The sequence below is a fragment of the Panthera uncia genome, chromosome E1 (assembly GCF_023721935.1).
Source record: "Panthera uncia isolate 11264 chromosome E1, Puncia_PCG_1.0, whole genome shotgun sequence".
NCBI classification, from domain to species: Eukaryota; Metazoa; Chordata; class Mammalia; order Carnivora; family Felidae; genus Panthera; species Panthera uncia.
In genome coordinates, this window is record NC_064814.1 from 45,741,869 (window position 1) to 45,767,695 (window position 25,827).

General features: G+C 39.2%; 2 protein-coding genes and 1 long non-coding RNA gene across 3 annotated transcripts; 1 reads left to right on the plus strand and 2 right to left on the minus strand.

Moving 5' to 3' along the window:
- Positions 1-3,521: 3,521 nt before the first annotated feature.
- Positions 3,522-4,560, minus strand: LOC125927664 (olfactory receptor-like protein DTMT). Its single transcript, XM_049638158.1, is given in 1 exon segment — positions 3,522-4,560. A coding segment is annotated over 1 exon segment (957 nt). The 5' UTR covers positions 4,555-4,560; the 3' UTR covers positions 3,522-3,597.
- Positions 4,561-13,345: 8,785 nt separating this feature from the next.
- On the plus strand, positions 13,346-23,030 carry LOC125926910 (uncharacterized). Its single transcript, XR_007459194.1, has 3 exons — positions 13,346-13,448; positions 22,646-22,729; positions 22,846-23,030. It is a non-coding gene; the product is annotated as an uncharacterized LOC125926910 (long non-coding RNA).
- Positions 19,822-20,943, minus strand: LOC125926909 (olfactory receptor-like protein DTMT). The gene has a single exon (XM_049636812.1). It carries the CDS (start codon positions 20,843-20,845, stop codon positions 19,901-19,903), a length of 945 nt encoding a protein of 314 aa, XP_049492769.1. The 5' UTR covers positions 20,846-20,943; the 3' UTR covers positions 19,822-19,900.
- Positions 23,031-25,827: the final 2,797 nt, after the last annotated feature.

Genomic DNA, 25,827 nt, shown 5'->3' on the forward strand with positions numbered 1-25,827 from the left:
TTTATGTGCATGCGCATGTTGTGTGGGATTTCAGACACTCTTCCGTAGACCAGAGCTGTCATGATATGGCCGTGTAGTGGTGGGCTTTTCTGCAAAGTGGCTTCTCCCAGAGTACCACCAGACAAGGAGGGAAAGTTCACTGTGGCCTCCAATATCCAAAACTATTTGAAGATTTTACTATACCCCCATTTGGTTATTGAAGGACAAAGAGCAGGGCCTCACACTAATATCTGGGCTCTCCTTAGAATCACTATTATTTCACATTATTCTTTTTTTCCCCCTTCTTTTAAAATTTATTTATTTAAATTCAAGTTAGTTAACATACTGTGTAGTATTGGTTTCAGGAGTAGAACCCGGTGATTCATCACTTTCGTACAACACCCAGTGCTCATCCCAACTAGTGCCCTCCTTAATGCCCATCACCCATTTAGCCCATCCCCCCACCAACTTCCCCTCCAGCAACCCTCAGCTTGTTCTCTGTATTTAAGAGTCTCTTATGGTTTGCCTCCCTCTCTGTTTTTATCTTAGTTTTCCTTCCCTTCCCCTATGTTCATCTGTTGTGTTTCTTAAATTCCACATATGAGTAAAATCATATATTTGTCTTTCTCTGACTGACTTATTTCACTTAGCATAATACACTCTAGTTCCATACATGTTGTTGCAAATGGCAAGATTTCATTCTTTTTTGATTGCCAAGTAGTATTCCATGGTATATATACATACATACATGTATACACACACACACACACACACACACACACATACACACACACACATCTTCTTTATACATTAGAAAAAAGAAATAACAGAACTAAGTATTTGAAAGAAATATGTATACTTACCAATCCTGATGTTAACTTTGTGTATCTTCAGTACCCAAGACAGGTAACTGAAATCCTTATTAGAAAACAATAAGAGAATTTAGTAAGGTGTAATATTTTTAAAATGATATACAAAACAATCAGTAACTCTTTTATGTACAAAAAACTTACTTGTCTAAAAACATAATAGTGACCCCATCCAACATTTTTTTTTTCAATGTAAAATACCTAGGACTAAATGTAGAAAGTAATATGTAATAATATACTAGGTTAAGACACCTACAAAATTCAACTAAGAAATGAAAACCTGGAATAAATAGAAAGGTATTCATTATTTATAGTTTGTAAGACAACTGTACAAATAGCCAACTCTAATTCACAAATCAATGTAATAATTCAGTGCAACTCAAGTTAATTTCCCAACAGATTTTTTAAATTGTAATTTAATAAAATAGATCTAAAGTATATCTGAAAGGATAAATGTGTCAGGAAAGTATTGGAAGAGAAGAATATAGAAGAGGGCTTGTCACACAAGGTACTTAAAATGTACCGTTATACATAGTATGGCCTCAATATAATAAGTCCAGAAATTAATAATAATAATAATAATAATAATAATAATAATATAAGCCCAGGAAGTATATGTGAGCACTTAAGACATTGTAAAGGTAGTTTTTTTTATACCTGTGAAGGTGGAGACAACTCACTTGCTGAGGAAGGGGAAAAAAGAAAAAGGACAGTTGGCCTTAAACAAAATTTTGGGTGGATCAAGCATAGAGATGTGGAAACTAACACTGTACAAGAGCTAGAAAAAAGAATGAGATAATAATAATAATTTGGGGATAGAAAAGCCATTTCCAAGCATGTGGAAGAAAAAAATCATGAAGTAAAAATCAACTTATTTGTCTACTTTGAAGTTTATGATCTTAGTAAGGGAAAAACACATCACTACCAAGTTCAAAAGATGAATAACAGACTGAGGGAAATGTTGCCTACAAGATAGATCATGTGATCATAAGAAAAAAGAAAATCGACTCAAGGCTAAGGACATGCACAAGGAAAAGTAACTAATCAATATAAAGAGATGTTTGAGCTCACTGATACATACAAAGATTCAATTTAAAAATAGTAAAATATCATATTTTGATGAATATTTTGAGAACAAAAAATCCAGAGTTGGGAACATGTAAAGAACCAGCCACTTTCATTCACTTTTGGAAGGAATTTACCTTAGCAGAATTCCTGGGAGGCAATTTGACAACTTCTACCCACTTATAACCTGTTCATATCCTTTGATCTAGTACACCCATTTCTAAGAACGTGTCCTTAGAAATACAGCATAAGTCCACAAGGAAACGTATGGATGAGGAAATAAAATTGAAGTATTTTTCAAAATCATAAAAAACTGAAAACAACCCAAGTGTTTACCAAGAAGATTATTTAAATAAATTATAGTAAATACATCCATTCAACAAGCACTGTATAGATTCTAAGATCATTATATGTCTTTATATGAAATGATGAATTCAAAATATATTTTATATAACAACCTGAGAAAATGGTGTGTATAATTTAATGCTATTATATGTAATGTTAGTCTACACAGAAATTATCTATGTACATAGAATATTCCCCAACTTCTAACTGCTTTTATGGGGGAGGGCAGAATTTGGGGGAACCTTCCATTACAGTTTATTATTTATTTCTTTGTTGTTTGGATAATTTTCCAGTGAGAATGTATTCTTTTTGTAGTCAATAAAAATTTTTGAAGAAGAAAGGAAGTCAAAGTTGGCATTATTAGGAAGACTTCTTTTAAAAGGTGAGATTTTTTTTTAAGGCACACTTTAATTTCAAGAAACATATGAAAATGTATTCAAATCAAATCAGTTATTATTGTCCATCTAGCAAGTACAAGGCACTGAAGTAGTCATTGAAGAGATAAGAGAGCACCTGTCTTCAAGACACTGAAAATATACTTGAAAAGAAGTAAACAAAGAAAGCATCACATAATTTCAGTGTAATATTTCAGAGGAAAAAAATCTACCTGGGGGTCATAAATAGATTCTAACCCTCTGTCACTATTTGTGCTACTTTAGGCTATGTATGGGCCACCATTTTACTGTCTATAAATTAAACAATTCATAAGAGAATCATATGGCTCATTCCATATAATATGATTTTAATTCAAAAGAGAAATTTTCATCCAAAATATAGATATTATCAAAAGAAGCAGTCTGTCATTAACTGACAAGTGATTGATAAATCAAAGGAAAAAACAATTTCGGGTATGATCATTAAAGTGGTGAATCAACCAACACCTGAAATGAAGATTAAAAACTAAATAAATAGGTAAGCAATGGAATAAATGATGATCCTTGGAGAGTAAAAAATTACAAAAGCAGTACATAATAAACTGGAAGACATTCTTCATGAAATAAACATGTTTGGCAGAAGCAAAGCACTGAAGGGGCTGAGAAATTTGGATTTATTTATTAGAGAATTAGAAACTACTGTACTTTCTCTGAGTGCAGTAAACACTAGCGTTAGAGTGATATTTATTCAAATTTGAATAATAATTGCCAAGTGTCCACTACATGTCAGTCCTTGTGCTACATCACCCCCCAGATTCTGTGGTAAACCCAGGATGTGAGATGGACCCACCCCTAGTGACAATGAGAAAACCCCCTGGGCTGCATTAGCTTGGTGCTTACTAGACTTTACGGAATACTACTCATTGTCAATATTATGCCTACTGTTTGAAAACATACATTAGTCTTTAGAGTCCCTGTCCCAGAGAAAGCTGAATCGTCCATTTGGAAAATACTCTTCCTAAGGCTCCCTTTATGTCCCGATTCCTCAGGCTGTAGATGAAGGGATTCAGCATAGGGGTGACCACAGTGTACATCACGGCCATGACAGTCTCCTTAACAGTAGAATTGTTGTCTGAAGGGCACAAGTAGAGGCCAATGATTGTCCCGTAGAAGAGAGACACCACGGAGAGGTGGGAGCCACAGGTGGAGAAGGCCTTGCGGATGCCCCCGGCAGAAGGGACCCTGAGGATGGAGGACACAATCCGTGCATAGGATAAAAAGATCAACAGGAATGGAACAATAATGACAAGCCCTCCCAAAATAAATATCACCATTTCATTTATTTGAATGTCAGAGCAGGCCAACTTTAGCAGAGCTGACATGTCACAGAAAAAGTGAGGAATCACATTATCAGCACAGAAGGACAGCCGAGCCATGAGTAGCGTGTGCAATAAAGAGATAAAAGTGGTTAGCACCCAGGACAGCACCACCAGGGAGAGACAGAGCTTGGGGCTCATGATGGTGGTGTAGTGCAGGGGAAAGCAAAGGGCCACATAGCGGTCATAGGCCATGGCCACCAGGAGGAAGCTCTCCAAGTCTGCAAAAAGCAAGAAGAAGTACATCTGGGCCAGGCAGCTGGCATAGGGGACGGACGGGACCTGGCTCTGCATGTTCTGCAGCAGTTTGGGCATTGTGACAGAGGAGAAGCAGAGGTCAGAGAAGGACAAGTTACTGAGAAACAAATACATGGGTGTGTGGAGGCGGGAGTCCAGGAGAATGAGGATGATGATGAGCAGGTTCCCCACGACGGTGGTAACATACATGAGCAGGAACAGGGCATAGAACTGGTCCCGCAGCCCTGGCTCAATAGGCAGACCCAGGAGGAGGAACTCTGAGATGACACTTTAGTTTCCCATTTTCATGTTGATTTTGTCCTACCTTTGTAAAATTAAAAATAATTTGCATGACAGCGTGAATACGTATGTGTATATACACACATATATACACACTTCAGAATTTTCAAAAAGAAATCTTAATTTTTTTAATTAAATACCCACAAGTCATAAGGGTTAAGTTCAGTACTTCTTCCACTAGGATGAAAGTATAATATGTATTAACTCATTCATTCTTCACAGCAACCCTATGAGATAGGTACTATTTTCTTCAGTTTTTACATTTAAAAAGTTGATATTTATACTCAGTAGGTAACTTGTCCAAGGTCCCACACCTGTTGAGCAACAGATCTGGGACTGCAGCCAACAGTCTAACTTTGGAGCTTGACTTTTAGTGGGGAGTGCTTCCAGAACTGGTTACACTTTGCAGGTTAGCAGGTATTACTGAGACAAAGTCCTACAGACGGCAGCACAGACAGAATGAGTTCTGAGAGTAAAGCATTATGGGGGAGGAAATGTTTTTTATTCACACATCTGATAATTAAAGAGAGATGCCTACAGTCAGCTTCAGAATATCCATAAATACAACCATTTTCTCTTGGTCAGAGGACACAGCAAGAGGGTCAGGTCCTCTCTGTGGTAGAGGTGCACAAAAGCACCGGGAACCACAAAACTTGTGGTGCAAATCAACCAGTTCAAGGAGTGGGAAATTAAAGGGTCCTTGAACTCTCTCAATTTGTGAATACCTCAAAAAACATGGATAGAATAATTTTTGACATATTACTCTTAGAAGGTTTTGTTTCCTCGCTCTTCACTTTCACTTCTTCCCATTCAATAGATAGTTAGCTCTATGCTCCTTGCCTCAGGATACAGACGTGGCAGGAAAGCAGAAATGGTTCACAAGTTTTCCTGGCTTTTATTTCCAAAAGCCTGAGCTCCAGAGTGAAGCCAGAATTTACCGGTAAAGAAAAAAAAATGTCTGGACTAGAATTGGGAGGTGAAGTGAAGCTTCCTCCCAGCAAACCAGAAAGAGATCTCCTTGAGCTGGGGGTGGGGGGTGCAGGCAGAGGAAGGGTGGGAGAATGATCAGTGGGTCACAAGAACAGAGATGGCAGACCTGGCAATGCCACCAGGAAGGCAGGAAGGTCAGATGTAATCACTGATTCAGAGGAGAGAGAACTTTAAAAAAGTACCGTATGTAATTTTTTGCCAATAGATCTGATGATTTAAATGAAATGGTTAACTTCAGGGATACCTGGGTGGCCCAGCTCGTTGGACATCTGACTTTGGCTCAGGTCATGATCTCGCAGTTCACGAGTTCAAGCCCCGCGTTCAAGTTCGCGAGTTCAAGCTCTGTGCTGACAGCTTGGATTCTGCATCTCCCTCTCTCTCTGCCCCCACCCCCTACCTCACTCTGCTGTCTCTCTCTCTCTCAAAAATAAATAAACATTAAAAAGTTTTAAATAATAATTAACTTCGGAGAGGAAAAAACAAGTATATGACCAATATTTACCCAAGAAATGAGAGATGACCAATGCGGGCTTCCCCTCTTGTCTCTGTGGATCCCTCAAAGCCAATGGGCTGGCATTCATTTTTCCCCCCCTAGCCAGGCAATTAGAGCCCCGGTCTTCTAAATAAGGAGTTATGAGCTCAAATATCACCAGGGCTGCTTAACAGGATGTAGCCTCCAGAGCCGACCCACCGTGAGGGCCAGGACTGTGTCTACCTTGATCACTGTGAGATCAAGTTTTCTACTTGTAGATTTGATGGTAGTTGATGGTATCACCACATTTGTTGATTCTAGCAACTGCATGAAGGACAATAAAGTACCACAAATTCTTGTAGAACTTATGGTCCAAAAAGAGAAGTTGTAGAGACCACATTATTTGAAGGTAGTGCAGTAAAATGACAAATTAATAACAAACATGTGATATACTTGGATATTAAGCCTCTACTAAATGATTTTTACATCAAAGAACAAAGTAACACTGCTCTATTGAGAAGGAACATACTACACACAGAATCATCGTGGAAAAAGAAAAATCTATGCCTCATTTTTACTAATAAGCTAGGAAAAAATAAAGTATTAAACTGAAAAGGATAGAAAAAAGAATGGCAAAAATTCAAATAAAAAGGATTAAGAAATTTATAAACTTAAAAGTGTATATTAGCAAAATGGAAAACATAAAAGCAGTAAAATGATAAAATAATTTGAGAGCTTTGTTTTCAAAAGGTCAACACAATAGACAAAACTGGCCAATTAAAAAATAAGTATAGAAGATTAGGAATAAAAAAAAGGATACAGTTACAGAGACAAATTTTTAAGTTTTCCTAAAATGTCTGAAATAAATGTGAAAATCTGGATGAGACATTTGCTAAACAAAAACAAATTGAAAAATTGGCTCAATAATAAATATACATGATATCTGAAGAGACCATTAAAATAAACAGTCAAGAAGTCGAAAAAATCAAAGACCAACAAATACGAAACAAACTGAAAAAAATAAGTATCTATAATAAATTACTTTAAGCCAACAATAAGCATATAAAAAGATGCCCAACATTATTATTCAAATTAAGATCATAAGATAGTACTGTACACCCACTAGAATGGCTAAAATGAAAAAATTGACAATATCAAATTTTAGTGATTAATATTCTCATATATCCCAGATAAGGATATAAAATAGTAAAACCACTTAGCAAACTGTTTGCAGTTCTTAAAGGTTAACATTCACTCACCCTATAGTCCAGAAAATTCATTCCTGAAATATCCCAAATAAATGAAAACAAATGTCCTCAAAAGCATGTTTAATAGAATTTTCCAAAGAAGCTCAAGTCATAAGAGCTAAAACTGAGAAACCCAGTGTCCAGGAGAATAGATAAAAAAAACTGTAGCATATTCATTTTAATGGTGTACTATATAGCAATGAAAAAGAATGAACTATAATGATTCAAACAACAGAATGGATAAATATCAAAAACATTACGTTGAATTAAAAAATCCAGACTCAAAAAAACGTGGGTTGATTCCATTCATACGAAGTTCATGAGCTAGCAAATCTAATCTATGATGATAGAAATAAGAATAGTGGTTACCTCTGGACATGCATGGGTACTAACTAGGAGAGGGCATAGGAAAACTTCTGGGATAATAGAAATGTTCTGTATCTAGATCAGTGCAGTGGTTACATGGGTGTAAAATTCAGCGAGCTGTACACAGAGATTTGTGCACTACATGTAAATTATATTGCAATTAAAAAAAATCATTGGGCCAGGAAGCTTTTTGGATTTTTCAAACTCTCAAGGAACGATAATCCCCAGGCTCTACATAAAGCATTCCAGAGCCTAAAATTAAATAGAAAGCTACATAATTTACTGAAACAGAGGGGGGGGAAAGACATGAAAATAGAATTATAGAACAATTCCACCTATAGAAATGGATATGAAAAGCCTAAAACACTAATAATTCCAAATTTTCATATTTGAAAAAAAGCTAATGTTTAATTAAAAAAATTAGTATTAATGAACCACAGCCAAAAGGCAATTGAAAAATATCAATACCAATTCCTGATCAAAGCTCAGAATAAAATAAGAGATTACTTCCTTAATATAATGTGCTAGGATCTGCCAAAATTGGATTGTGTCCCCTCTCCAGATGTGAGCATACTTTCATTCTCTAGATCACAGTGAAATGGAAATCATAGGACTCCATCAAGAGATTTAATCCTATCAAAAGATTTTGTTCTCCTTTAATTCCCCATTAACTGTAATGCCAGGTCTCAACCACACTGCTCCCAGCAAGGCTTCTTCAACTGTTCAAATACTTTCAGGGCCTCGGAACTCAACAGTGGGTTGCTTGCCCTACGTTTACCATCAAGTTCTGCTAGCAACACTGGGTGACTGCTGGCATCGGCACAGACTGTTCTCATACCTTCAACAGCTTTACTCGGAGCAGACCATGAGGACATCAAACACACTCTCATCTTGCCCTGTTCCAGACACTGATGGGACAATATAGGAAGCAAGTACTGTATTATTTTTAAACCAAAGGGACTCTGAACAGATTTACAATCTCTGCATATTCTCCTACTTCATTGCAAATATGAAGCCTGTTTTTTTTTTTTGTAGGACACTTAAAGACACCAGTGCCCTTGCTTAAGAAAAAATAGTTGGTCAGTTTTGACTAATTTAAGAAGAAACACAACCATTAAGTAGGGTGTCTCAGGACACACATAGGGCATTTTTCTGAGAATTCCCAAAAATACATAATAAAAAGATCTAACTTATCGAGAGTCAACATCATACATAATGGTAGAAATTTTAAATCCTCAAGACTCTGGAGGCAATCAGAATGAAGCATGGTGGTTAATCTAAAGCAGCACTGTCCACTGGCAATAAAATATATGCCACAAATGTGAGCATTTTAAATTTTATATTTTCAATATAATTTTAAATTTTCAATAAACACATTTAACTTTTCAATAAACACATTTAAAGTGGCAATTTTAATTAAAAACAGAACTACCCTATGACCCAGCAATTGCACTAAGAGGTATCTATCCAAGAAATACAGGTATGCTATTTCGAAGGGGCACATGCACCCCAATTTATAGCAGTGCTATCAACAATAGCCGAAGTATGGAAAGAGCCCAAATGTCCATCAACGGATGAATGGATAAAGAAGATAATGGAGTATTACTCGGCAATCAAAAAGAATGAAATCAAGGGGAGCCTGGGTGGCTCAGTCAGTTGAGCCTCCGACTTCCGCTCAGGTCATGATCTCATGGTTTGTGGGTTCAAGCCTCATATGGGGCTCTGTGCTGACAGCTCGGAGCTTGGGGCCTGCTTCAGATTCTGTGTCTCCCTCTTTCTCTCTGCCCCTCCCCTGGTCATGCTCTGTTTCTCTCTCTCTCTCTCTCTCTCTCTCTCTCTCTCAAAAATAAGTAAACATTAAAAAAAAAGAATGAAATCTTGCCATTTGCAACTATGTGGACGGAACTAGAAGGTATTATGCTAAGCGAAATTAGAGAAAGACAAATATCATATGACTTCTATCATTTGAGGACTTTAAGACACAGAACAGATCAACATAAGGGAAGGGAAGCAAAAATAATATAAAAATGGGGAGGGGAACAAAACATAAGAGACTCTTAAATAAAGAGAACAAACAGAGGGTTGCTGGAGGGGTTGTGGGAGGTGGGATGGGCTAAATGGGTAAGGGGCATTAAGGAATCTACTCCTGAAATCATTGTTGCACTATATGCTAACTAACTTGGATGTAAATTAAAAATAAATTTAAAAAAATAAAAATAAAATGGCAATTTTAAATTTTCAATAAACACGTTTTATTTTTATTTATTTTTAATTTTTTTAACATTTATTTATTTTTGAGAGAGAGAGAGAGAATGGGAGCAGAGGAGGGGCAGAGAGGGAGACACAGAACCTGAAGCTCTGGCTCTGAGCTGTCAGTGCAGAGCTTGATGTGGGGTTCGAACCCACAAACCGTGAGATCATGACCTGAGCCAAAGTTGGACACTCAACTGACTGAGCCACCCTGGCGCCCCTCAATAAACACAATTTAAAAGGCAAAAAGCAGGGTGCCTGGGTGGCTCAGTTGGTTAAGCGTCTGACTTCAGCTCGAGTCATGATCTCATGATTCATGGGTTCGGGCCCTGACTCGGACTCTGTGCTGACAATTCAGAGCCTGGAGCCTGCTTCAGATTCTGTGTCTCCCTCTCTCTCTGTCCCACCCCTGCTCATGCTCTGCCTCTCTCTGTCTCTCAAAGCTAAATAAAACATTTAAAAAATTATATGTAAAAAAATAAAAGAAAATAAAAAGGCAAAAAGAAACAGGTGAAGTTAATCTTTGTTACATATTTTATTAACGTCAAGATATCCAAGATACCATCATTTCAACACATAATCAATACCTGTACGCTAAAAACTCACACATCTATTTTCTTCGAAATCCAGTGTGGATTTTGTACATACAGCACATCTCAATTGGAACTAGCCACACTTAACTGCTCAATAGCAACATGTGGCTAGTGGTTACCAGATTGAACAATACAGATCTAAAGTATAGCTTCTCTATGGCATACTCTGTAGCCAATTACAACAAAATGTAAAAAACAAAACAAAACAAAACAAAAAAAAAGTGAGTAGGAGTGCTGGAAAATGGTGCCTTGGCATGCCAGAAGTTTTGAGAACTGGATCATATGAATCAGTGGGAATCAGACTGAGGAAAAGTTCATCAGAGTAACTGACTCTCATGTAACACAAGCTATGGAGAGACCCGCCTAGAAAATAAATGGTCCATTTCTCCCAGAAGCACTAGAAAACTCTCAAATTCGTAGAAGAAAAAATTAGATCACATGGACATTGGGAGGGTGGAAGGGAGTGTAAACAACAAATTCTGAGGAACACAGATGGGTCCCGGATATTAAGATATGAAGCACTTAGGGGTGCCTGGGTGGCTCAGTCAGTTAAGCATCTGACTTCAGCTCAGGTCATGATCTCACAGTTCTCGAGTTCGAGCCCCGTGTCGGGCTCTGTGCTGACAGCTCAGAGCCTGGAGCCTGCTTCGGATTCTGTGTCTCCCTCTCTTTCTGCCCCTCCCCCACTCATTCTCACTCATTCTCTCTCTCTCTCTCTCTCTCTCTCTCTCAAAATAAATAAACATTTAAAAAAAATTAAAAAAAGACATGAAACACTTGATCACAACCCAAACCTAGACATCATCCCAGGCATGCTGGCCTATTAAGTAACTGGGAGACTTTGCTGAGGCAGTCTCCTAATGAAGCCAATGGGGCCAGACACAGGGGGAGATAAAACTCTAGCAAAGGTCTGGTCACCACAGCAAGCACAGCAGTGAAGTCCCCTAATCTGAGCCTCCCCACAATGCTTTCTCCTTCACCTTCATGGGGTCTGTGCCCCTTGTGAGTCCACCATTGAGGCTGAAGAAGATTGTAGCCAGGGAGCAGTTGAGACGTAAACAGATCAAAGGGCCACCAGAACCCTGAGCACTCAGCTGTTCTCCTGAGCTTCCCCTCCACGAGCTTTACTTGGAAGAAGGCGTGTACAAAACCAAGTGGCGGCTCTACCCCCACCTACCCGTCAGCAGCCGCATCCTTCTCGCTGGTCTGCACCCAGCACTCCTACTCCAAAGGAAAACCCATTTGTTTGTCCGCCTACCCGGCTTACACACCCTCTCAGCCACCCACCTCAGTGGGTGTAGGGAAAGAAATGATGAGCCCAGACTGATCTGAGCCTGTGTTGCATACCCGTCTCAGCCTGGGGGCTGTTTAGAACCAGGGGTCTGCCCAAACTGCAGAATGACACGAAGGTCTGAGTTGCTTCAGATTAGAAGTCAATAGATGTTCTCTCATCATCTGCAGGCGCTAGACCCCAACACTGTAGTTCCTAACACTGGAACTACTGGAAAAATGGCTACCCCAACCCACGTGAAAAGCTTGTCTCTTTTCCCTTTTAAGACTTGATTGACTCAGGAGACATTAGTCAGGGAAGCAAGAGTTAGAAGAGAGTAAGAACGAAATGGACATTCTGGGGACAGCAGCTGACGTGGCTGAGGCTGGGAGGACCCCAGTGTGTGTTTACAGTATTTAAGTGGTGGGCCCTGGAGCCAGGCAGCATGGGGTCACCTTACTACCCCCATACCTGCTTTGTGACCTTGGCCAAGAAGCTTAATCTCCCTTAGTCTGAATTCCCTAATCAGCTTAATAGAAACACAGCAGTACCTAATTTATCATGCCAAGGTAAGTTGAGACGAAGTGTGGTATTAGTAAGACCACTGTCATCATCAAGTTCTGTGATGAGGATGCAGTGTTTTCCCAAGTACCCCTGCCCTCATCTCCCTTTCACCCATGAGCCCAGCATGTTGGTACAGGTAGAGAAAAGGTAAAGGAGCACTGTGGGATAGAAGAAGCTACTGGCCCAGAAGGGACAAATATTTGGAACCCAATAGTGAGGATTTCCTCTCAAGTTATGAGTTGAATCTATCCCTAGCTAAAGATATTAATATTAGGATAACTCTGTGGAGAGTAAGGAAAGCCAGCTTCATGGAGAGGCGTTCCCCAAATGGTCTCTTATACCCTGTTTACCTCAGTCCCAAGCAAGATATTTAGGAACCAACAGAAGTCAGACTCCATCATTACAGGCTAGTAACCTTGGCAAACTGCTGAACTTTTGCAACCTTACACTCCATCATCAGTGAATCTTACACACCTTACAGAACTGTGGGTTTGGAATGACTGGCACTTGCAAAGGATAAAGGACTCCACAAACATACAATTTATTTTTTCCCACTAACAACAGCTCTGGTGATTCCCAGTTACATTTGGAGACGGGAATCACTGTTGAGAGAGGAAAACAATGAAGCTGACGACTTCTAAATCATCCTGCAAGAACTGCACTACAGAATTATGGAATCTTAACATCTGTTGCACGGGATTTTAAAGTAACTACCTCTTCTGAACTCCCTCCCAGCTTACCCAGCTTCTCTGAGTGTGGCTCCAGAACCTGCTTCCTGTTTGTTACTTCTCCATCATACATGTTAGGCTGGAGTCTCTGCCATTGTCTCCTGACTCTCTTCTATAATGGCCTGACTCCTGGGATCCCTGGGTCCCAAAGAAACTTATTAGTATCAAACCCAGTGCTTGCCCCCACCCTTGCGTCTGCATTTTTCTAAACCCTGAGACAGAACTCTGGGTTCACTCTAAGTCTGATCTTCTCAGGAAAGTTTTCCCCAACCATTAAAGCCCACACTAATATCTCCCTTCTCTATCTTTTGCAGGATCTGGCCTTCTACAATAGTTATCAGAGTCAAATACTGTGGCAGCTGGCCACCGCTATTAGATGTTGTCCAATGACCGCTTCCATTTATACCAACCTTCTCTTCTCAGGTGGGCTTTAAACTCCATGATAGCAAGCATTGTGTTGACCCACCCAGGAAATACTTAATCTATTACATCATTAATGCATTCCTTCTAAAGATATTTACTGGGTAACTACCATGTGCAACGCTCTGAGCCACGTATTTCTCTTTGCCTGCCCTCAAAGTGCTTATAGTCTAGCCGGCAGACATGCAACTAAACAAGCTCCTACCAAGCATTACAAATGTCCTCACAGGGGCAATAAAAGATGTGATAAGAGCACATATCAAGGACACCTTTATCTGTTAGGTCAGAGGAGACATGTTTTATTTTGTTTTGTTTTGTATTTTAAGGAAATTCAAGCGAATCTGAGGAGTTTTCCAGAAAAAGAAAATAAAAGTATCTAGAGAGGAAATAGTATATGGAAAAACTCATGTGAGAGAGCCTGGAGCTTTTTAAAAATAAAGGAAGTTCAGTGTGGCTGAGGTATAGTGCATGCTCTGGGAGGAGGGTAGACGATGGGGGTCATTGGGAAGGAGGAAGGCGAGTGGTACAGTCTGGTGATTCCTCAAAAAAGTTAAGCGTACAACTGCCATATGATCCAGCAATTCCACCCCTCGTGTTTACCAAAAACAAACAAATAAACAGAAGTTATAAAAAAAAAATACTTGTATATGAATGTTCATAGCAGCACTATTCACAATAGACCCAATGTGGAAACTGCCATCATCTGATGACTGGATAAAGAGAATGTGATATATCCATACAATGGAATAGTATTCAGCAATAAAGTACTGATACATACACAATATGGATAAACCTTGAAAACATTATGCCAATTAAAAGAAGCCAATCACAAAAGCCACATATTATATGATTCTATTTATATGAAATATCAAGACTAGGCAAATCTATAGAGACATAAATGGATTGGTGATTTCTAGGGAAAAATGGGTAGTGATTGTTAATGGGATTTGGGGGGGCGGGTGATGAAAACGTTCTAAAATTAATTATGATGATGGTTGCACAATTCTGTGAATACATAAAAAATAGTTAATTGTATATTTTAAATGGGTGAATGGTATAGTATGTGAATTGTATGTTAACAAATCTCTAATAAAAACCAAGTCTTTTTCATTGGGAAATTTGTATGTAGATTGTATTAAATATATGTATATTAATGTTAAATTTCTTAAGTGCGATAATGTAACTATGTATGAAAATGTTCTTGTTTCTAGGAGATCCTGAATGCAGAATATAGTGGCTATGTGCTTTGATGTCTGAAAATTATCTCAAATATATCAGTCATTTTATTTATTTTTTAAGTTTTTATTTTAATTCCAGTTAGTTAACATACAGTGTTATAGTAGCTTCAGGTGCACAACATAGTGATTCAACACAGATCAGTCATTTTAAAAAGAAGGAAGGAAAGGAAAAGGGAAGAGAGACAGGGCCTAAAGGTGCAGTGACGAGAGAATTACAAAGCAGGGGGCTAAGACTCCCCAGGAGCCGAAGCACCGGTCCCCTGGCTCGAGCATATTTTTGCAATTTGTCTGATAACAGTGAGCACATACAACATGGCATTTGGCATCTGGACAGGTCATGCACCTGCAGTGTATTCCATACTGGGTCAGGAGTATGTCTGGCACCAGACAAAACATTCTTATCCCTGGCTTGGTGCCCATATGATGTCCTCCTGGAGGGGATGAGCAGTCCCTGTGGCTTTCCACCTGGGAATGAAACTGCTTTCAGTTCCTTGCTGCTCTGTCCTTTTCCTTCAGGACATTCTTACGGTGCCCCTGGCTTCTTGTTTTCCAACAGAAAAGAAAAAAGAGAGGGAGAGGGGGGGAGGGAGTGAGGAAAAGAGAGTTTGATATTGGATGTAAATATGAACAAATGAAATATGAACAGATTTGAGCAATGGATGGAGTATAAGAAAAACAAACTAATTTGAAATTAAGCCTGGAGCTTTTGTTTTAAATTTTTTTTTCAACGTTTTTTATTTATTTTTGGGACAGAGAGAGACAGAGCATGAACAGGGGAGGGTCAGAGAGAGAGGGAGACACAGAATCGGAAACAGGCTCCAGGCTCCAAGCCATCAGCCCAGAGCCTGACGCGGGGCTCGAACTCACGGACCGCGAGATCGTGACCTGGCTGAAGTCGGATGCTTAACTGACTGCGCCACCCAGGCGCCCCTGGAGCTTTTGTTTTAAATGTCACAGGTGTAATGACATAGGATTTCATCTTTAAAATCTCTATCCCTGCATCTTGTTATAAAAATAGAAATTTTAAAAAATAAAATAGAAATTCAGTCATTTATAAATTTATCAATTATGTTTATTCTTTTTATTATGCATCAGCAGTTATTTAGTAAAATTATAACACAACATGTGTTTTTACCATGCTTTAGGACACAAGATGAGGTTGAGACTTGGAACAAGTATATATGGTAGACTAACTATATATGTGTGTTTTTCAATGTTTATTCATTTATTTTTGAGAGAGAGAAAGCACACACAGCAGGGGAGGGGCAGAGAGAGAGAGGACGAAAGAGAATTCCAAGCAGTCTCCAGGCCATCAGCGCAGAGCCCGACCAAGGGCTCATGAACTGTGAGATCATGACCTGAGCTGAAACCATGAGTCAGCCACTCAACCAACCAAGCCACCCAGGCTCCCCTGTATGTTTGTTTGTTTGCTTTTTAAAGAAAAATCAAGATCTGAAACAAACTTGACAAATATTTGAAAATGTATAATGTTGGCACAGAGTTGGTCACTGTATTATCCTTTATAATTTTCAATATAATTGAATATTTTCATACTCATACTGTTTGTTCTTTATGAATTTTCTGTTAATATTTTTTATTTATTAAGTTTTTCTTTTAATTCCAGTAGGTAGAGTTAACATACAGTGTCATATTAGTTTCAGGTATATAATATAATGATTCAACAATTTCATACATCACCCAGTGCACATCATGACAAGTACACTCCTTAATCCCCATCACCTATTTCCCCCATCCCTCTGTTCACCATCAGTTTATTCTCTATAGTTAAGAGACTGAATAATATTCCATTGTGTTTATACACCACATCTTCTTTAACCATTCATCTATCAATGGACACTTGGGTTGCCTCCATATCTTGGCTGTTGTAAATAATGCTGCTTTAAACAAAGGTACATGTGTATCCCTTTGAATTAGTGTTTTGTATTTTGGGGGGAAATACCCAGTACTGCAATTACTGGATCATAGAATACTTCTATTTTTATCTTTTTGAGGAACACTGATTTTGTTTTCCAGAGTGGCTGTACCAGTTTGCATTCCCACTAACAGTGCACAAACGTGGGGGCACTGGGTGGCTCAGTCGGTTAAGTGTCCGACTTTCAGCTCAGGTCATGATCTCACAGTTTGTGGGTTTGAGCCCCATGTCAGGCTCTGTGCTGACAGCTCAGAGCCTGGGGCCTGCTTCAGATTCTGTGTCTCCCTCTCTCTCTTCCCTCCCCAGGTCATGCTCTCTCTGTCAAAAATAAATAAACATTAAAAAATTTTTTAAAAAACACACAAAACAGTGCACAAATGTGCCTCTTTCTCCACACCCTCACCAACTCTTGTTTCTTGTGTTTCTGATTTTAGCCATTCTTACAGGTGTGAGGTGATATCTCATTGTAGTTTCAATTTGCATTTCCCTCATGATGAGTGATGTTGAGCATCTTTGCATGTGTCTGTTAGCCACCTGTACGTCTTCTTTGGAGAAATGTCTGTTCACGTCTTCTGCCCATTTTTTAACTGGATTATTTGCATTTTTGTGTTTTGGGGATTTTTTGGATCATCTGTTTCTTGGGTGTTGAGTTGTATCAATTCTTTATATATTTTGGATACTAACCCTCTATCAGGTATGTCACTTGCAAATATCTTCCCCCATTTAGTTTTGTTGATTGTTTCCTTCACTGTGCAGAAGCGTTTTATTTTAAAGTAGTCCCAATAGCTTATTTTTTATTTTATTATCCTAGCCTCAGGAGGCATACTGCAGAAAAACGTTGCTATGGCAGATGTCAGAGAAATTACTGCCCACGCTCTCTTCTAGGATTTTTATGGATTCAGGTCTCACATTTAGGTCTTTAATTGATGTTGGATTTATTTTTGGGCATGATGTATGAAAGTGGTCCAGTTTCATTCTTTTGCATGTTGCCATCCAGTTTTCCCAATACCATTTGTGGGAAAAGACTGTATGTATTTTTCCCACTGTATATTATTTCCTCTTTTATTGAAGATTAATTGACTATATAATTGTGGGTTTATTTATAGGTTTTCTGTTCTATTCCATTGACTTGACTATCTATTTTTGTGCTAATACTATACTGTTTTGATCACTACAGCTTTGTAATATAACTCGAAATCTAGAATTGTGATGCCTCCAGTTTTATTTTCCTTTTTCAAGATTGCTTTGGTTATTTGAGGTATTCGGTTTATTTTATTCTTATATTACTTGTAGGTGTTCTTTGTATATTCTGAATTTTAATATTGTGTCTGTTAGACATGTAACTGTCACGTCTCTTTCAAGTTTGTTTGTGTTATCTTTTCTCCTAGATAAGTTTCTTATTTTTATGTGGTCAAATATGTCAAACACACATCAACATAAACTTGTCAGTTTCCACTAAAATAATTCCTTTGAGAATTTGATTTAGATTGTATTGAATGTATATGAGGAGAACTGATATTGTTAAAATATTGACATTTCAAAACTCATCAAAATGCACAATTTTAAATGGATTGATTTTAGTGTATAAAATTTACTCCTCAAAAGCTGTTTAAAATGAGGCATCCTGGGTCACTGTAAATGTCCACTTATTGTGGTATTCTTTTATATCTTTCAGTAAAGTTTTAAAGTTTTCTTCTTATGTTCTTGCACATAATTCCCATTGCTATTGAGAACAGGATCTATTTTTCATTGTCTTTTTTAATGGAATTTTTGTTACAGATGGAAGTGCATTAATTTAATCTTTTTCTTGCCACTATATATTTGTTGTATGATGGCAATGAGATTTCAGAATTTATCCAGTATAGCAACTAGTGTTACCTTAGCTAGCTACCTCATAAATATAATATTTCAAGAAATGAAATATTAAATGAAAATGTATAATGCAAGATTATATAAATGATAATCGACTTTTATGAACATATATACATATACATAGGTGGCTGTTAAGGTAACTGGGTAGAAGGTGACATCAGAAATCAAGATGTAGAATAAAGGACAAAGAGCAGACCTGAGGGAACATAAAGAGTTTAATAATGTGCATGTTGAGCTTGAAGTGTTCATAAACCCTCAAGTAGAGACATCCAATGGATAGATGAGAATAATGGTCTGGAACTCTTGAGAAGAGTCTTGGCTTCAGATAGAGATGTGGAAGTCACCAGAACATACCTGAGGATCAAAGTGGTGGGTTTGGATGCCATAACTTAAGGGGACAGCTGAAGATACATATGGACCAAGGTTGGAAAACTAGTCCATACCATAAATGAAGCTAAGAGAGGTTTGTTTTGTCTTGTTTTTAATGGATGCTCCCCTTCTTTCTAAAGTGAAAGAATATGAGAAGAAATTATAGAATTACTTAGTCTGGGATCTTCCATAGATTCAACAGTTGACATACTGTGTGACTTGGCAAGTAATTGAATGCTATATTTTTCAGTCTGTGAAACAGTAATAATATCTACCCCAATCCTTGGAATTGTCATGAGGGTGATGGTAGTGTAAACATACAGATATAAAGTTCTTTTATAAGGTCCAAAATATCAAACAGAAAAGAGGTATCCTTAAACTCTGAATTTGTCTACTAGCTTCCAGCTTCTTTCGCCATTCCTGGGGAAATCAGTTTTAGGTCCCCTGGGTATTAGTTATTCCCAGGTAAAGACAAAATACACTCCTGTAGCAAAGGGCTAGAAAACTCCATTTCAGGTCAGACCAGATCAGAAAACAGAGTAGACATGAAAATAAGTAAGAGGGGGAAAAGGTTGAGAGATAAAGTGATGTGAATCTTGTGCAGAGAGAGGTAAGTAGTAGATGTTTAGAGGGAAGCTGGGAGGTGGATATGGTGGAGCTTATTTAGTCTTGACCTAAGAATATAGAGAATTATTTTTAAATTATACCATAATCAAAGCAGAGTTCGGGCTTAAAAAAAACATAGTCTCCTATGATAAATTAGTTAAAGACTATAAGGCATGAAGATCATTTAAAACAGGAGTTTTTAAAGTACACTTTTTCAGGATCACTGAGGAAACACAAAGAGAAGGCTTAGCCAGCAGGTCACCAAGACCTCTCTTCCCTCCTTCAACTATACACCTCCACTTCATCTCTTTTACATATTGAATTTAGTATGTGATTTTAGCAGAAAGTTTCCATGGTAAGGGAAAAAAATCTGGGATAATATTCCAATATTATTATATCTACTAGATAGAAATATGTAAAAATACCAAATGTTACCATCATACAGAGAAGGGAATTTTCTTTCCACAAAAGACTCTTCCCAGGGCTCCCTTCATGTCTCTGTTCCTCAGGCTGTAGATGAAGGGATTCAGCATAGGGGTGACCACAGTGTACATCACGGCCATCACAGTCTCCTTAACAGCAGAATTATTAGCTGAAGGGCACAAGTAGAGGCCGATAACTGTCCCATAGAAAAGAGACAGCACAGAGAGGTGGGAGCCACAGGTGGAGAAGGCCTTGCGGATGCCCCTGGCAGAAGGGACCCTGAGGATGGAGGACACAATCCGTGCATAAGACATGACAATGAGTAGGAATGGGATGATGAGAATGAGCCCTCCCATGATAAATATCACCAACTCATTGACTCGAGTGTCAGAGCAGGCCAGCTTCAGCAGAGCAGACATGTCACAGAAAAAGTGGGGGATTATGTTGTCGGCACAGAAGGACAACTTGGCCATGAGCAGGGTGTGCAACATGGCATGGGCAGCAGTCAGCACCCAGGACAGCACCACCAAGGAGAGACAGAGCTTGGGGCTCATGATGGTGGTGTAGTGCAGGGGGAAACAGATGGCCATATAGCGGTCATAGGCCATGGCCACCAGGAGGAAGCTCTCCAGGTCTCCAAAAAATAGGAAGAAGTACATCTGGGTCAGGCAGCCGGCATAGGGGATGGACGGGACCTGGCTCTGCATGTTCTGCAGCAGATTGGGCATTGTGACAGAGGAGAAGCAGAGGTCAGAGAAGGACAAGTTACTGAGAAACAAATACATGGGCGTGTGGAGGCGGGAGTCCAGGCGAATGAGGACGATGATGAGTAGGTTCCCCAGGATGGTGGTAACATACATGAGCAGGAACAGGGCATAGAACTGGTCTCGCAGCTCTGACTTGATGGGCAGGCCCAGGAGGAGGAATTCTAAGACAACAGTTTGATTCTTTCCTGTCATGCTCTGTCTTCAGCATTTTAGGAAGAAATTATAGTGTCCATTAAAACCTGAATTTAAAAATGAACATATTTCTATGATACATGGCCTGCTGGGTGCTCTGCAAAGATACTTTACATCACTCTCATCACAATAATTACCATTCCTATACTCCAAATCTCTACAGTCAGAATGTCTATGATTGGAAATGACTTTTCTTCACTTCTCTTTAACATGTAACAATATCTCAACTTTTATAAAACAATCTTATCCATTACCTTCTGAGACACATATATTCGTTTTCCTCATATCTACCTGACCAGGCATCCTCCGTAACTCTGATTGATTTCTGTTTTGTCAATCTCTTCATGTTGATGTTCCAGGGCTTTCTCCTAAACACTATTCTCTTACAATGCTACATATACCACCAAGAAAAACTCATCTACTCTAATGGATTTGATAACCATTTAATCCTCAGGTGTAGGTGACTTTGTAACCTAGTTACTTAATGATTATCTTCCCTGAGACTTATCACATGCATTTAAAGCTCAGCAGATCCCAAAAGAAACATATGATGTTACCCTGGCCATCTCCCAGTCCCAATTCCCTCCCCCTGTAGGTCCCCATAGCTCACCAAAAAGGAATCCAGGTATACCAGTCGTACACCTGAGTTCTCTTTCATTCCCTCCTTTCTCTCATTATCAGTATCCAATCTGTCAACACATCCTTAAGATGCTGCCATGTAAATCTCTTTCTCATTCATCCACTCCTTATCTCCACCATCACTACCCTGGCTGGGCTAACATCATGTCTGCAATATTGGAACAGCCTCTTCACTCATCTCCCTGCATCCATGCTTGAATAATCTCCTTTAATATCCTTTGTTTGCACTGTGGCATTATAAGATGAAAATCTGATCATCATTCTCCCTAAAGTCTTCATAGATTCTCATTGCTCTTAAGATAAAGGCAAAATTCCTTTCAAAGGCACGAAAGGTGCTTCATGACCTGACCCTGGCCTACTTCCACCAGCTTCACCTGGCCCCAGTGTGGCACTCACACTCACCTCTCCAAAAATGCTGCACTTGAAAGTCACAATTTCTTGCCTCCAGACTTTTGCACTTGCTGTCCCCCCTGCCTAGCATCTTCCTCCCCCTGCTCCCTCTTCATCTGGTTTGCCCTACTTATCCTTCAGGCATATTACATGTCACTTACTCAGCTATACCTCTCCTGTCCCCTCCAGACCAAGTGAGAACCTGCTGCTATGTTTCCACAGCATCCTGTGCTTGTCCCTAAAGCACTAAATGCCCAGGGGATTGTGTATAGCTGTCCTCCCCAGTGGACTGTAAACTTCATGCAGGAAAGGTCATGTCTGCCTTCATGACTGCAGAAGTGCCAGCACCTGGCACGGTGCCTGGATGTAGCCAGTGTTTCATAAATATTCATTGGCTGTGCTTCAGGCTGAGACATGCATTCCTTCAACTTTAAAGACAGCAGACTCCTGGGGCACCTGGTGGTTCAGTTGGTTCAGTGTTTGACTCTTGATTTTAATTCAGGTCATGATCCCAGGGTCGTGGGATAGAGCTCCACTTTGGGCTCCATGCTGAGTATGGAGCCTGCTTCAGATTCTCTCTTTCTCATTCTCTCTCTCTCTCTCTCTCTCCCATTGCCCCTCTCTCCCACTCCCCCCGCTCTCTAAAATAACAGTAATAATGAAAACTAAAGACAGAAAACTCCTGTTAGAATATCTACTCCTACTAAATGCTCTCAAAACAAGAACTCACTAGCTTCACCATTTAGCACTGAATTTGTCACTTTGTTACAGATTTATGAATGTAATACTGTACCCATGGAAAATGTTGGAGCACCTCAGATAACACTACTCTTATCACTGATACATCTGATACAGGTAATAGAGATATACAACTGTGTTTATAGATATATAACAATAGATATAGATACAATCTCCTATTGGTTCTGTTTCTCTGGAGAACCCTGACTAATACACCTCCGTGTGTCTCAAAGCTGACAAAGAAAGCAGAGGAGAACCACCAAGAGATGTGGGAAGCTCCTTCATCAAAGACATAACGGAGAGTCCACCTGCTAAGACTTTCACCCTGCTGGTGCTGTTTGATCCAACCACATTTAATAGCTTTCACACATGGATTTTATGTACTGGCATTACAGTGGGAAGAAACATCTAGGGGAAATCATACAGCTGTTTTCTCAGAATTTTGCTTCCCAGTAAATGAGCGGGATCCATCCCTGGTGTTGAGGGTATGATGAGGAGTCACCACCCAGAGACAGCACTTGCAGATGCTACTACTGATTATGCAATGACCATCTTCACCCATCGTCAGTAGTTCTCAGACTAGACTGCACATGAGAATCACCTAGCACAGTACTTCTAAAATTAAATGCTCATGCAAATCACCCAGGAGTTCTGCTACAACACTGATTCTGGTTCAGGGGGCCAGTTTTACATTTTTAATTAGCACCTGGTGACTGTTATGCTGTGGTCCATGGGCTACACATTGAATAGCAAATATTTATGATGCTTTTAAAAATGAACATTACTGGGTGCCCTCAGATAAATATAATCACAATCTTAGAAGAGGCCTGTGCAAAGATTTTTAAAGCTCCAAGGTGATTCTAAAATAAAACAAGGCCTCAGACTATTACATTAAATTAGCCTACCACAAGAGCCGTCATTACATTGGAATTATACAATCTTGTAAGAATACATGACACAGTAATATTTACAAATGCTATCATTGACCACAAGATTGTAACTGGTGAACATCAACTGAAATATTTCTAGAATGTGGGGAAGTCTTCGGAGGCAGGGAGGTGAAGAAGAGAAGGGCTATCATACCTGAAGCTCTATCCTACAGAACATCATACAACCTGGGAAAGCAAGACCCTCAGGTTGGAAGGACCCTAAGAGACCAGCTCATTCACCCTCTGCCCAACTTACCCAGTGTGTCTGAGGGTGACTCCTGGACACTAACCTGAGGTCCTGTTTCCCTTTATTTACTAAGACATGTGAAGTGATAGCCTCTGTAGTTGTCACCTGTGTCTGCAGCATCCCTTATCACATCTCCCATTCTGCACATCCCTGGGCCTAGAGGGCCCTGGATCCCAAAGGAGTCTAGATCCTAAAGGAACTCATTAAAGACACAGAAATTACCCAGGACTCCTTAAGATAAATGCTCTCAGAGTCTTGGAGTGGTGATTGACTACATCACTGACCACACCTGACTAAAGGTGGCAATGGAGAGCAGCTCATATATGGATGAGTAGTCACTGCCTGTTTAGGGAATGGGCAGTAGTCCTGTGGGGCTGGAGCCTACAGTTTGGGAGGTGAAGAAGGATGGTTGGAGAAGCCATGGAAATTAAGGGATCAGACTGAATAGCCTGAAACATCTTACAATGTAAGGGGCTTTATCCTATGGCCAAGAAGATGTCATCAGTGGTCTTTGAACAAAGTGCCATGAAAGACAAGTATTTTTGAAAGATTCCCAGGGTGGCATACTCTCTCACTACAACCTAGTTCCTCATAAACATTCTCAAGGGGAGAGTTAAACCTGCAGCTAACAAAAATTAGATCTCTATGACGCAACCATATGCAGGTACATAGAAAGTACTGGAATAAGAGAAAATCTAAACTCTCCCAGATTATGTTCAATTCTTCCTCATGCAGAGATAGAAAAAGAAACTCAGATCTGAATCCCACTGAGGTACTTCTACTTCATTACCTCTCTTGGAAAATCTCCATAGAACTCTGTCACCACCATCATCTCTACCACTCTTCCTATGTGTCAGATTACCTCTTATTTTCCAGTTCTTCCTTGTACTGTGATTGATCACAAGGCCATAGGTGACATTTATAAATCCTTCTTTCATGAACACATTCTATGTTCTCATTCGCCATTATCTCTGTCTGGATGGGAGTTTTTTCCATAGCAGTATCATGCAAACCTTCATTCCTAGGAAATCTGTACCCTCATTGGTCTTGCCTTTATTAGGTTGTTATAGTTTCCATTAAGATTTATTATTAGACAAAATCTTAAGTGGCACCCAAAGAATTCCCCAGAATTTCAGACATGATCCTAGCTGCACCATTTGTGTACAGCAACCCAGATTCTCCTTAGTAATCAACATCACCACCTCAGGCAGAATGGCAACTCTTCTCTTTGTGCATCAGTTCACATAAGAACAGCAAAATGTCCAGATGGTGGGCTCAATTTCTAATTCAGTGAAACCATCGTTATGTAAAGCCACCCCCTGATAGAATCACTCCTCTCTTCAGAACTATATAAGACACTGCTTGTGCACCATTTTCAATTCTTCAGTTTCATTTTTTATTTTAGCCACAGCTTCAGTAACTGCACTGACTTCAATGAGCTTTATCAGAAGCTACCTGACAGCACGTTACCTCAATTCTGCTGCACATGCTCCTTGTTTTCTGCCCTGGGACTTCTCTTACCTCACGAAACAGGATGCTATGGGGGAACTTTCTCAGTACTCATATTTGTATGAGTGCATGATCCATTTTGAGTGAATTGTTGTAGAGATTGTGAGGTATGCATTGAGGTTCATTTTTATTTTTTGCATATGGAAATCTGATTTTTCCAGCACCGCTCATTGAAAAGATAATTTTCCATAAATTATCTTTGCATCTTTGTCAATAATCAGTGGACAACACTTGAGTGGATCTATTTCTGGACTCTATGTACTATCCTATACTGTTACACTCATCAATAGTTCTATATTTTCTCCAATACCATAGTTTCCTGATTATTTTAATTAACAGTAAGTCTGGAAACCAGGCAATATGAGTCCTTTTAGTTTGTTTACTTTTCCAAAATCAGTTTTAATTTTTAGTTTCTTTGCCTTTACATATGAATATTATAATCATATTGTTAATTTGTATCAAAAAACTGGGAATTTTGATTGGAATTGTGTTCAATTTCTAAATCAGTTTTGGAAGAGTTGACATCTTAA

Excerpts from the sequence above, each read along its gene's own strand:
- LOC125926909 (XM_049636812.1), bottom strand. The coding sequence starts at position 20,845 with ATGACAGGAAAGAATCAAACTGTTGTCTTAGAATTCCTCCTCCTGGGC.